General features: G+C 36.6%; 4 protein-coding genes across 7 annotated transcripts in view; 3 read left to right on the top strand and 1 right to left on the bottom strand.

Moving 5' to 3' along the window:
- The window catches only part of LOC108974365, a 71998-nt gene that overhangs the window by 27736 nt on the left and 31320 nt on the right, over window positions 1–12942 (bottom strand). The gene's annotated exons all lie outside the window — the stretch shown is intronic.
- On the top strand, window positions 2053–2921 carry LOC108974375 (protein Fer3). The gene is made up of 2 exons (XM_018942146.1): window positions 2053–2283; window positions 2359–2921. The coding sequence occupies exons 1-2, from the start codon at window positions 2151–2153 to the stop codon at window positions 2811–2813; spliced, it is 588 nt and encodes a 195-aa protein (XP_018797691.1). The 5' UTR covers window positions 2053–2150; the 3' UTR covers window positions 2814–2921.
- On the top strand, window positions 8066–9625 carry LOC108974373. 3 transcript variants are annotated; one of them, XM_018942144.1, is made up of 4 exons: window positions 8066–8255; window positions 8312–8817; window positions 8885–9248; window positions 9316–9625. In XM_018942144.1, exons 1-4 carry the CDS (start codon window positions 8099–8101, stop codon window positions 9513–9515), a joined length of 1227 nt encoding a protein of 408 aa, XP_018797689.1. In that variant the 5' UTR covers window positions 8066–8098; the 3' UTR covers window positions 9516–9625. The 3 variants fall into 3 exon arrangements, with proteins under 3 accessions (XP_018797689.1, XP_018797688.1, XP_018797690.1); XM_018942143.1 differs by having other exon boundaries at window positions 8885–9257; XM_018942145.1 differs by having other exon boundaries at window positions 8885–9243; window positions 9316–9405.
- Window positions 10171–12161, top strand: LOC108974368. Its single transcript, XM_018942138.1, has 4 exons — window positions 10171–10426; window positions 10530–11059; window positions 11398–11770; window positions 11839–12161. Exons 1-4 carry the CDS (start codon window positions 10255–10257, stop codon window positions 12045–12047), a joined length of 1284 nt encoding a protein of 427 aa, XP_018797683.1. The 5' UTR covers window positions 10171–10254; the 3' UTR covers window positions 12048–12161.

Genomic DNA, 12942 nt, shown 5'->3' with positions numbered 1-12942 from the left:
TAATAATATAATGATTAAGACTATTTTAGTTGTTAGATTTTTYATCCTCCTGCAGTATAGATTATAACAGTTTTGTTCATCTAACGGTTGTTTGTATCATCTAAATATAATCGAGTTGGAGATAGGGTTATGTATATATGTTGTTAATGATCTCCATAATGAGTAAAGTTTAAATCCGAGTGACTGTTTGTCTGCCTGTCAGTGTGTGCAAGCGTTGAGTAAAATTTGAGATATCGTAATGAAACTTATTACATGGATTGCTTTACAAAAATGAGAGGACGACTTCGTACGTGCCCATAATGGGTCCACTGCTACGCCTTAAAACGCTATTAAATGAAAACCTATAAAATGCTATAACTAAGCATTAAATTAAGGTTTAGGACGGTATACAGGGCCACCTGTGGAGGGCGTGACGTCCCTCCTTAAGAGTGTACACAAGTTTCTTGCGAGTTAACTTTTGTGCGATTCTACTGTACATCCTTTAAAAACTACTATATCACRGTGCGAAAAATCAAGAAGCAGTTAATCTAACGAGATAAAACTTTGCACAAATAGTACTGAACATCTCAGTGGCATATTATTGGTGGAATGCAAGGTGAGTATACTAAATGCTCCAGTTATCTTGCCTGAGAAATAGTAGAAATCCTCACTRGCGCCAAAAACATTGGCCGATAGCAATTGTCAATCCTAAGATTACTTGTATATTAATGTTGTCAAGGCATATGAAATTGGATCTTCTAAAGCTTTCAAAGACGAAAAGTTAGTCTATCCTCAAGCTGGAATATTTGTAGATCCTCAAATAAGAATAAAATATGTATTGTGATATTTTTCCGAAGTTACCTAGCAATGAGGAGAATAAAGCTTGGAACAGTTTTAAAGCAGTAGTACATGATTTCATTGAAAACCATAGGTATGACAATTATGACAATCTGATCAATTGCATGATTATGAATTTCTCAATCAGGGTATGTAGAATGTATCTAAAGATACACAAGTTACATTCTCATTTAGATAAATTTAAAAACGATATAGGCGCTTATTCGGAAGAATAAGAAAATATTATGGTATTTGACAAGCTATATTTGTGGGTTAATAAGACAAACTTCTACGGAACATTACAGYAAAAGTAAAACTGTTCATCTGTAATCATTTGGAGTCTATTTTAAAATGCCTATTGTTAAAATGTGTCTTAAAAGGATAGACGATATCTTCTAATAAAAAGTTAAATTTTTCGTGTGCTTTTATAGAGTTGAAATTKAAATTTTTATACATAAAAACAAATTAAGAGCCATTTTTGTTCATTTTTATTTTTAGGCATAAAAGCAACAAAGATATAGTATGATAACCCATGTACAAAAATGCTGGATACCAGTGTTATAARCGTCAGAATATTTTCATTTCAACCATTCAACGAAGTTGATACTGGTTCGGAATTACTAGCGAATAGAAAATGGGCTTTTAAAGTGGATTGCGCTCGTCTATTAATTAAGTATATGTACATATATCCTATTAAGAGTTTAATTAATACTAGCATAACTAGAACTAAACGCTGTTGATTGTTTTCAATCACGGTAGGGGTTTCAAACTTCTGACCACTTCCGATTCTTAACTTTATATAAACTTAAGCCATCCGAAATGGTTTCACCACTTTCTAAATTATATTTCAAATATTATTCTCACAATATTTTAAATTAATATCTGCTAACATTAATATTGGCTGGTAACTCTAAAATTCTCAAACCAAACACCATACCTTATTTAGCGAATTCACTTACTGACTTTCAGTCTGTTTAACAACCATTTTCCGCCACCTGTGTGYCACATTTCTTCGACCGAGGTAGTTTCAATTTTTTTTCAACCGCTCTTTCTAAAATTCTACCCCTAAAAGAGAACCGAATATTTCCACCAATCAGAATGTTGAAAACTGTTGCCTGRATAAAAATGGCTGCCACATTAGGATATCAGATGAGACTCTGTTAATTTTTATATTAAATAGAAAGACATTGCCTTTGCGACATTTAAACTTCAGCTTCCAAATAGAACTGTGTAATAGCATTTTAGTCTGATAAGATTTAGTGAAGTTTGGATCTTCTKTAACATTACTTTATAACGTGTGATAGAAATTTACGGAAATCGTGGAGTTGTTTAGAATGCAACATCATCCAGAACCGTCTTATATGCCGGAAGTGCCGTTTCAACCTATATGGGGGCAGGAAGCCCCTCCTCCGCCCCCAATTGTGCCATATCAAGAATTAATCGCTGGGTTTCCCTGTACCGATTTAGGTGTGTAAAATTTGGGAAGAATCTTCAACTATTACATATCGCTTTTGTCGAAATTTTAATGTTTGCTCTTCACAGCTCTTTGGCAACGCTCACAGGTAAGCAATTTGGTAAGTAATCACCGAGCCACAAACAGTCGCAGCAATAATTCGGAATCTACCAATGGAAGCCTAACGAAAAAGACTCGTCGACGGGTGGCATCGATGGCTCAGCGACGGGCGGCAAATATTCGCGAACGCCGAAGGATGTTTAATCTAAATGAAGCGTTTGACAAGTTGCGACGAAAAGTACCAACATTTGCATACGAAAAGAGACTGTCTCGCATCGAAACTTTACGTCTAGCAATCACATACATAGGGTTCATGACCGAACTTTTGACTGGTGCCCCGATGTCGACGCACAAACCGCGATCGAATGAGCTTTATGCGGGAATGAATGGGCACCATCATCCCGGGACGATCGGTCACCACCATCTTCATCCGGCGGCATTTCAAAGGGATTTCGTATCGCCCTATAGTCACAGCTTAAGCTAAGTTGTAAGACTAACTTTATTAACATAAGTGGACAAAGGGCGGGGTGAAAAATAGCTTAATAGTTCTGTTAATAAATGTGCATTGTTTTTATTTTACATAAGCAATAAAAGAAGCAACCCAAACTTTATTGTTTATTCATTAGCCGCTGTCATTAGCAGACATAAATGGAAATGACTCTGATTCACAACGAGGGCTATTTATCGCCTCAACGATTTTATCCCAGTACATCGAGCTTCTAATTATTATCAAAAGGATCATGCGTATATATAGTATCTGTTAAATACAGATAATTCGCTCTATCAAATGAGGATGATCGTGATAGAAAATACTCTAAAGATGTTTAATGGATGTATTAGATAAATTGTTAATGAAAATTTGGGAATGCGCAAATTTTCGTGGGATGGCACAAAGTCTAGACAATATACTGGGACGAAAATTATTTAAAACGATGACAAATTTGCTCCGCCCTCTGCCCTCAGCGAAAAAAAGTAACATCTGCTCAAAAATGAGTGAAAATAATGTAGAAATTCGCTATATTTTGAAATTTTTGTATAAAAAAGGAAGAATGCCACGCAAGCCACCTATGAAATTTGTGCATCTCGATTTGGTCGACCTATCGTTGAAAATGTCGATGAAATTATGGAAAATATTGACCAGGACAAATGACAAATGCTGAGAAACTTACAGGGTTTGTCCAAAAAGTAATAGGATATGTTTCTGTGAGTGGTGCAAGCCGAAAATGCAGSGTTCGTTAGAACAGAGGTACGCGATTAAATTCTGTGTGAAACTTGGTAAATCTGCGACAGATACGTTTAATATAATCAAGCAGGCTTACCCCGATGTTGCTTYAGGGAGAAGTGGTGTGTTTGGGTTTCACCAGGCCTTTTGGGAGGGCCTGGAAGAGGTCTCTGATGAATGAGCAAATCCAGAGTGGAAACGGTGCTCATTGTTCTTTTTGACATCAAAGGCATCGTCCGCCATGAATTTGTCCTCAAGACTTCCAAACGAAGGGTCAATCGGGTCCGACAAGACATCGTAGCCGATTGGAAGTTGCAGCACGACAACATCCTGGCTCACACCRACTTTCTTGTGAATAGCTACCTAACCATGGCCGGCATCTCAATGCTTCCGCAGCCGCCCTAAAACCCAGATGTGGCCCACCCGGATTTTTTTGATTCGTTGCCTCAAAAGACCAATGAAAGGCAAGTATTTTGAGACGACAGAGGGGATCCAAGCATCATGCACCTCGACTCTTTAGGCTATTCCGGAGAATTCCTTCCGTGACGCCTTCAATGCTTGGAAATCGCGCTGGCAGCGCTGCAGCGACGCAGAAGGAAAGTGTTTAAAGAATTTACTACAATTCACTACTAATTGTCTGTGAAGAATTTAATGGATCGAATTAAAATCTCCGATTCTTTGCTGAAACGAAATGAAATCGAACCATTTCTGAAGCGAATGGTAACAGAGGACGAACAGTGGATCAAATAAGAAAATAATGTGCAAAAAAGATCGTGGTCCAAGCGTGGTGCAGGTCAACAAATGGGGAGATTKKAAAGAAACCATCCACTATGAGCTGTTCTGAACATCTTGAACGATTCATTTTACATTACAAGAGCTTGGTCTTCCATCGGGTCAACGCTAGACCACACACATCTTTGATGGCTCRACTTTGCACCATCGGACCACACACACACGACATATTTGGTTCATAAAAGTTCATTATATAGTGCAGAGGCTTGGACGATGTCAAYAACGGATGAGTCGACGTTGCGAGTTTTCGAGAGAAAAGTTCTGCGAAAGATTTATGGTCCTTTTCGATGGAGCGACGAGCTGTACGAGATATTCGACGACATTGAAATAGTTCGGCGAATTAAAAGACAGCGGCTACGCTGGCTAGGTCATGTTGTCCAGATGGACGAAAACACGCCAGCTCTGAAAGTATTCGACGCAGTAACCACCGGGGGAAGCAGAGGAAGAGGAAGACCTCCACTCCGTAGGACCAAGTGGAGAAGGAACTGGCTTCACTTGGGATATCTAATTGGTTGTTAACTCGGCTATAATCGCGTAAGCCGTGACTACGCCAATCAAGAAGAAGAAGAAAGTTCATTATACATATGAAAAAATATAAGTTGAAGTTTGATTAGAAATACGAAAGTACTTTTTCGACCATCCGATATATAATAATGCGATAACGACAACGATAATATAATATTAATTTCTGTCTAAAGTGAGCTTATTTTTTCATCAAATTTATAGAGTAAGTCAAAAGGTCTTTAAACAGACTTCTACCGTTTTTAGTTGATGAGTAGTCTCCGCATTGTTGGTCATTTTTCTAAACAACAAAAAGAGTTATATTATACGAATTTTAAATTCCTAATACAAGCAAATGAATTTTCATAGAAACATTCATACTTATGCATGTGCATACATATGTACTKGTAAATAGATATTATCAATTTATTTGATCTGGCGATATACTTGTATAGTAGAAAGCAGTCACAGAACACAAGTCAACGGAATGTTTTTTCGTTGTTCATAAAGATCCAAAATATACCTGATAATCCCACTTCGTAATTGTCATTGATAAAAGGAATTATACACTTGTTAGTAAACAATCCACCCTAACCACAAATAGTAAGAAGTCAGCCGGATGAGAATCTCTGCACCTGACCGTGTGCAAACAGCTAATGGAGGAAARCGAGGAGCATGTTAGCAAAGCGTAAAATTATAATTAAATTAAATGTAACAGATTGTGCAATATTTTGACGCATGTGTGTTGGTGTGTTGCAAACGAGACAAGGGACACGTCCAAAGCCAACCCTCTAGTAATAGCTAATAGAGTGAAACCAAAGAAATATCATAGAATTTACGTTYTGTTGCAMCMCGAATTKKTTAAAAGGTACATATATACATGTATATAAATATGTATGCGTAAGCGGTGACTACGCCAATTAAGAAGAAGAWAGCATAYGTATCGTAACCAAATTCAAACACTTACATAMTTACATATATTTTGTTRTGAACTATTTGAGCGCATTTGCGTGAACGAAAGAATCAACATTTCATATATTTCTTAATTGAATCCAAATTGGCAGATATTACTTGAAAGCTCCTTACAAAAATGCTTAATAAATCCTTCACAGTTATTTTCATTGCCAATTTTAACAGGGTTGTTTCGTAATATTCGAATGCAACATTTGTTTCAAATCTTCTCTGCAATAAGGGAATGTGTGTGCGCCTCAAAAAGGCGTGAAATATGTTTTGTGGAATTAGTGACACTTCATGCATAAAAGTGGGTATCCCGCCAGGCCAAACACTTGTGCGTYCGTGTATGCATGTCGAACAGTGATCAGTCCCTAAGTATGTAGAGTAGCAACGCTCGGACGCGCCAGCGAGCAAGGGAGTGATGAGTGCACCCTCATTCTGCCAATTATGAAGGGCGGATTATTGTGCGCATTTGGCTTTCGTGTGTGCGCCGCAGTRAAGGACGTTCACGTGTCACCGATTAGCACGTGGGGAAAACATGACTTTTGATAGTCTTATTAAAACATTATTAAATAAAAGTGTAGCAATTTTGAGAACTGCGGCGTAGGAATGTCGCAATATGGACGGAACTTCCAGCAGTGAAGAATGATACGGAGTTGTTTAAATTGAAAACGGTTATTTGTTGGCMCTTACACGCCTCGAAGGGCTATGCATGAAACAAATTACTCTCATATTAAATTAAATATGCTACCGAGGCGCTATGTTGTCTAATTCGTTCAAATCAATCGTATGTTTCCACTATTTTTCCTCCCATAACAAATTAATGAGATTAGCGCTACAATGGCTCCGAGTACGTTCATTGATCTAAAGCACCCTGACTCTACCCAGATTTAATGGCACTCCGTGACAACTTGATTGCACTTGCAGTTTTGTGCAGATTTTATTAAATTTGACACAAAAGTAATAGAGAAACCGATATGATGAATTGCTTTAACTTTAGCTTTYGAACAGGAGTTCGGCATCTTTATATGTTCTTCCTCATTATGGCTTGACTAATTTTGTACGGCAAATTTCACTTATAACAAATAAGGAAAGACTAAATTCGGGTGTAACCGAACATTTCATACTGCTACAACTTGTCAAGATTAAAGGCTAAGATATACCTTCATGAGTTCACTTTATTTTAAATGTGTTGCGAAGAAGTTCAACATTCTTTGTTTGACGAAATCGGAGTTATATGGGATTTTGAAATTTTGGTTATAAGTTAGCACACCTCAGAGGCACTAATCGTGCAAAGTCTTATCCCAACATTGATTGGTGCTTAATATCGCCCATTTCCGTACTGTACTGTAGGAGTGTCAGGACAATATTACCTATCGAATCTGGTTGAAATCCCCGTGGTTGTGCAGGTCCCGAGATWTGAAGCTAATGCACCCACCGTCCAAATTTGACACCGGCTCTTATAAAACCTTTTCGTAACATTTCGGATGTAAAATTTCATCTCCCTGGMGCATTTAGTTGTTGATTTACCGAACTTTTAGTAGTTTTAAACTAAACCGTTATACGGGAGGCGGACGCTGTTATCAACCGATTTACCTATTTTTACACCACGGTAGTACGAGGCATCGGTCCGATCGGGACCATCCACAAACTCTTCTTTACGTTTKTGCCAAGAAACATGACCATCGAGTTTCATCAAGATATCTTAATTTTTATTCAACMACAGACGGAYGCACGGACAGACAGTCCTGGATTTCAACTCATATATGTATGTACTGCCCTAGATCTATCTCGATTGATTGACACAAACTACCCTTAGTTGAACAAATTATTCTTTACACTTTGCAACAATACCTTGGGGTACTAGTAAATCATTTACTGTCGCTTTTTCTATCATTTCGCGAATATATTTGTTCTCTAAAGCAAAATGAATAGATTTGGGCAAATTTATGATCTCAAACTTATGCACATAGCATTTGAAAGTTTAGGATAATCATGAAAAATGTTGAGGGCGATTGAAATGATATTCGAAATAAGTTGATGTATGAACAACAATCAAAATTCCGTATTCACGAGCAACAAAAACATAATTCGACACCTACAACTTTATGGTAAAACTTTCCTATGGGTAACGTTAGAACAGCCTGAAGAGAAATACCTACTTTATCTAATCACGTTGAACGAAACTATAAATAGTGATATATGGTAGGTGATAAGCTGATATTCTCAATAAATTCGAATTATTTCAGTTAATAAGTTGAATGCTCGTGCCATTGCCAATTTAGTTTAAAGCATTCGTCATGTCCACAGTACAATCGAGTTGGTTAAACGAGACTGTTTTAATTCGTCTGTTACAGCAAAATGTAAAAGGTTTTCGCAAAATTTCAAATTTCAATTGCCAATGGAGAAACCCACGTAACTTTTCTTGCTCCCTTAAAGTCGAAAAGCAGTTAGAAGGTATGACAATAATACTCCTGAATATATATTCGTAGTACTATTTTAGATTTTCGTAGATGGAAAATTACGAACAGACCAATACGTACTCAAGGCACAACCATCAGAGGAAATAAATAGTTCAGACGCAAGTAGAGAATTTTACGTGTATAGCGAGTTGACGCCTGCCTTTGAGCAGCTCTATGCAAAAGCTTTTAAGGATGTTAAATTTTCACAAACTGTACAATCATTTTACCAGGTATTAAATGAAGGATCTATAAAAGGATGTATTCTGTTAGAAGACGCACTTTCAAAGGGTTATCGGAATGCCAGCAGCCCTGAGGGGCTTGATGTTAAGCACATTGAATCTGCTTTGAAAAAACTAGCTTCTTTCCATGCAGCATCTGCTGTTTATGCATCCAACCATCACGTCGCTTTATTTAGACAGTTCAGACAACGCTTCCAAACTAGCACTTCTGACCAGAATCATGGAAGCGCTTTGCTTGTTGAACGCGATGTAGTACTAAATCGTAAGTTTATTGAAGGGCTTCGCTTTTACGGCATGCGTGAATACCAGGACAAGATTGTGAGTACTATCTAATGTGCACCGAGTTAAAAAAAAGTTACTTTGTTAGAATAATTTCCCTATGTAGAGGTCTTTCGCAAAATCCCTCGAGCAGCAGAAGCAGTTAAGCGCTCCTTATGACGTCAGCGRCTTCAATGTTCTATTGTACGGCAATTGTTGGCCAAACAATTTTCTCTTCAGCTACGACGCTTTTGGCAATATAAAAGATGTATTATTGAATAACTTTACAAACTGTCAGTGGGGTTCACCTGCGATTGACTTGCTCGCTCTGCTGCTATCAGCTTGCTTGGCAAATAAGATAAGCAAATTTGATTATTTCGTCAAGGTGTATCACGAGGAGTTGTGCCTAGACTTGAAGTTACTGGGGTATAACAAAGACCTGCCAACGTTAACGGGCCTACATCTGGCCATATTAAAGTTCTATTGGTGGGGTAAATGCGGTTATAACTGGTATGTCCGAATATATACAACTATCATTAAGACGATTTTACTTAACAGGCTTTGAAGTGGTCCAAAAAATTCTGCCAGTTGTGATGCTGTCGTTTGGCGTTAGCGAGTTGAACTTAAATGAAGCCATAATATGCAAMCAAGAGCTAAATAGGGTATTTATCAATGAAGCTTATGCGAATCCCCGCTATGCCAAGGAAATTGCTGTGATTTTACCTTGGATGGAAAATCGAGGCTTCCTGGAGGAATGACAGCGATTTAATTATACGGAATTCCTCTGACTTCTGCATGTTTTGTGTCTCTGACCATCGATTATATGAAGATATAAAGTTAATATATCCCAAACATGGAGTAAAAACTTTATGGCAATGTTTTATTAGGAGGGAGTTTTTTACTAATGTTCAAGGGCGAARAAGAGACCGAAACATACAACTTRATTAAACAGAAAATACTAATATTTRACAGCAAYTTGTAGTTTCGGGTGATAATTACGTTTCGATTTGTTGTATATGTTAGGTTAGGTATCATTTCGTTCTATTGCTATCGAATCATAGAATTTAGAAAATATATAACAKAGGTTTGAAGGTAAATGAAGACTTAAACTTTTCGACATGTCAATCTTGGTGATCTTTTGTAGTGAAGATTTGCTTGAAGAAAATTAAGAAAATGTASCTAAATTTAATTGACCTCTAATGTTCATATTTTTCGGAGAGTGAAGTGAAATTAAACCCAAAGCTTTGATGATAAAAARATTTAATAGTTTTAAAACATATTTGGTGGGCAAATTTTTTATCAMGTGGCAGCTCTGGTTAACTCTAATAAGTAGACGTCACTGAGACGATTTCTCTTTCYGAGAACAATAGTTCGTGAACGTCGAAGCTTTGGTTTTTGTCTGTATGCACTCTTGTCGGTACGTATGGGGAGTAGGCAATCCAGCTTGATCAGTCAGTGTCGTGCATGAATTGTGAGTGAATATAAATGTGAGCTAAGATGAGCAAACAAACTGCAGCTTTGGTGACATGTGAACAATTTAAACTATTCCTCCGTGACAATTTCGAAGATTTTGATGATCTTATAAACTTTTCCGCAGTTCGAGCCTTAGATGACGGCGAAAACTATATTACTACGATTATAAGAATTTGTGCCGATATAAAGCTGAAAGGTGAGATAAGTTCTCACATACGTGCGCAATTCAAACTGAAATTGTTTACATTACAGTTTTTACTCTGATTTTATTTACTTTTATGGTGTGCTTCCGTGTTTAGATACAAGCCTCCATCGGGTGCAACTCATACTAAAAATTCCGCTGAAGGTTAATGAAACAAAGGAGCATGAAAACAACGAAGAGAAAGCGCCATCGTCAGCTGATGATTATCATGAATTATTTGYCACCGAATCGGATATGTACGACAACATCGTGCCAGAGTTAGAGGAGTTATGTGCAAATTTCGATAACAAATTACATTTCAAACCAAAACAATATCGTTTTGTTCAYGAACTAACTTGCAATTATATTCTTCTGGAAGATCTTCAGGCAAGRGGATTTAAAAATGCGCCAAGGCGAGAGGGTCTCAACGAAGAGCATACTAAAGCGGTGCTTGCAAAGTTGGCGCAGTGGCATGCAGCTTCAGCTAAGAGAGTTGAAATAAGAGGTGATTACCCAGAAGAGTATGTAAACAGCTACTTCTCACAGAAGAATTTGCCTTTTATTGAAAATATGAATGCTGCATTCAATGAGCCGTTTGCTCAATGTTTGGAGAGCTATGATTTGCTGCTTCCAGAAAAAGAGGTCATTGTAAGTAATTCAGTGTTTTGCGAAAATTGAAAATTTCAATACTTTAAGGTTTCTAAATTTTTTTATTTTCCCTTAATTTTAATGTATAATATTTGAAGAATATTTTGTCATAAATTGAAGTATATTGGAGCAAAACTGACGAAGCTACGATTATTTTTATACCTGTTTTATGAACGTTTTACATCGGTTTTCAAAACTTTAAAGCGTTTTCTTCACAACCATGTTTTCAAAGTCAGTGGCCCTCATAACTTCAAAACTACTGCCCCAATTCGTTTGAAATTTTGAACACTATTGTCCCAATTAATAATTTAGTAATTTAATGTTTTGTTGTCTCCTAGTTGAGTTACATGAAAAACATGAATGAATTATATTTAAAATTTGGCAATATCGATGCACAAGCCTTCAATGTTCTTAACCACGGCGACTTTTGGATAAACAACATCATGTTTCGACACAGTAAGGATGACGGAGAGGCAGTTCAGGAAGTGCTTTTCGTTGATTTTCAGCTACCCAAGTATGGAAGTTTCGCAATGGATGTATTTTGCTTTTTGATGACTTCGCCACAATGGAACATTAAATTGAAAAATTTTGACAATTTCATAAATTTTTATCATACCGAGTTGATTCGAAACTTGAAAAGGTTAAATTACATGAGACCAATACCTACACTCGAGCAGATAAATGCTCAACTGGAAAAATATGGTTTGTGGGGTATGTATCAAATATAATATATAGTTTATATAAATTTTTACATGAATTTTAATTAATTACCCTAACAGCTTTTGTGTGTGTTCAACGGATGCTTGCAGTGGCTTTACTAGATCCCCATGAAAATTCCAACATTGAAACTTTTATGAGCAATAATGAGGCGGGAAAAGCTTTTAAAAAACGCATGTTTTATAATCCCAAATATGTGCAGCAAGTGAAAGAAATTTTGCCGTGGCTAATAGAGAAGAATTACATGCATTATATGACACAGGTTTCATAATTGAATGGTATTTTACAACGAAACACCTATSTACCTAGTATAGTACGTATTTTATGGAGAACAATTTAAGTATAATAAATAAAACGCTTTAAAATCGTATTACATTTCAAATCACTCAGTTTTTTTATTAATGCAGTAAGCAAAATATGACAATAGATTTGGTTCATTCATTTGAAAGTTTATATAGGCTTAAGTTAATTTATTGAAGTTGGTATGATCATGCTGTCATCAAAGAAACAGTCGTCGCATTCGCGACTTGGCTTACACGTCACTGTTGGCAGTCAGAACTTCGAAGTACTAGATAATTTCGTCTATATTGGAACCAGCAACAACACCAACAAAAATAATCACTTTTGCCAACGAGTGTTACTTTGGACTGAGCACGCAATGGCATCATCTGATGGGTTGGGCTTAGGAATGTTCTAGAGAGAGGTTCTGCGGAAGATTTGYGGTCCTTCACGCATTGGCCCTGTTGTTAACTCGGCTACAACCACATAACTTGACTTGTCTAAGCCACTAAAGAAGAAGAAGACGGTAAGATCATAAATATTATATTAAATCTCGGAGTCCACCATTAAAAATATTTATTTCCTTGAGAAAAATGAAAAAAATTTAAAATATGTCACTTTAAAAACATATTTTTCGAAATGCAAGAATAAACGTAAAATTTTCGCCTATTAACCCCCAATTATATGTACTGCCTAAAAAACAAATTTTTTCGATTTGTAATCGTCCTTTCCCATATATATTTAATTATATAACCAGAATATATTAATAAAAAAGGAACGCAGCTTTAAATACATATATTCCGAATGAAAGATATCACTTGATAATAAATAGTTTCATGTAATCATCATGTAAACGCCGCTCTGTTCGTAGACTTGTTGAAGGAAAA

The sequence above is a fragment of the Bactrocera latifrons genome, unplaced genomic scaffold (genome assembly GCF_001853355.1).
Source record: "Bactrocera latifrons isolate USDA-ARS-PBARC rearing strain unplaced genomic scaffold, ASM185335v1 scaffold_55, whole genome shotgun sequence".
NCBI lineage: Eukaryota > Metazoa > Arthropoda > Insecta > Diptera > Tephritidae > Bactrocera > Bactrocera latifrons.
The sequence above is the reverse complement of the archived record's forward strand: the minus strand, read 5'-3'. Positions and strand labels throughout refer to the sequence as shown.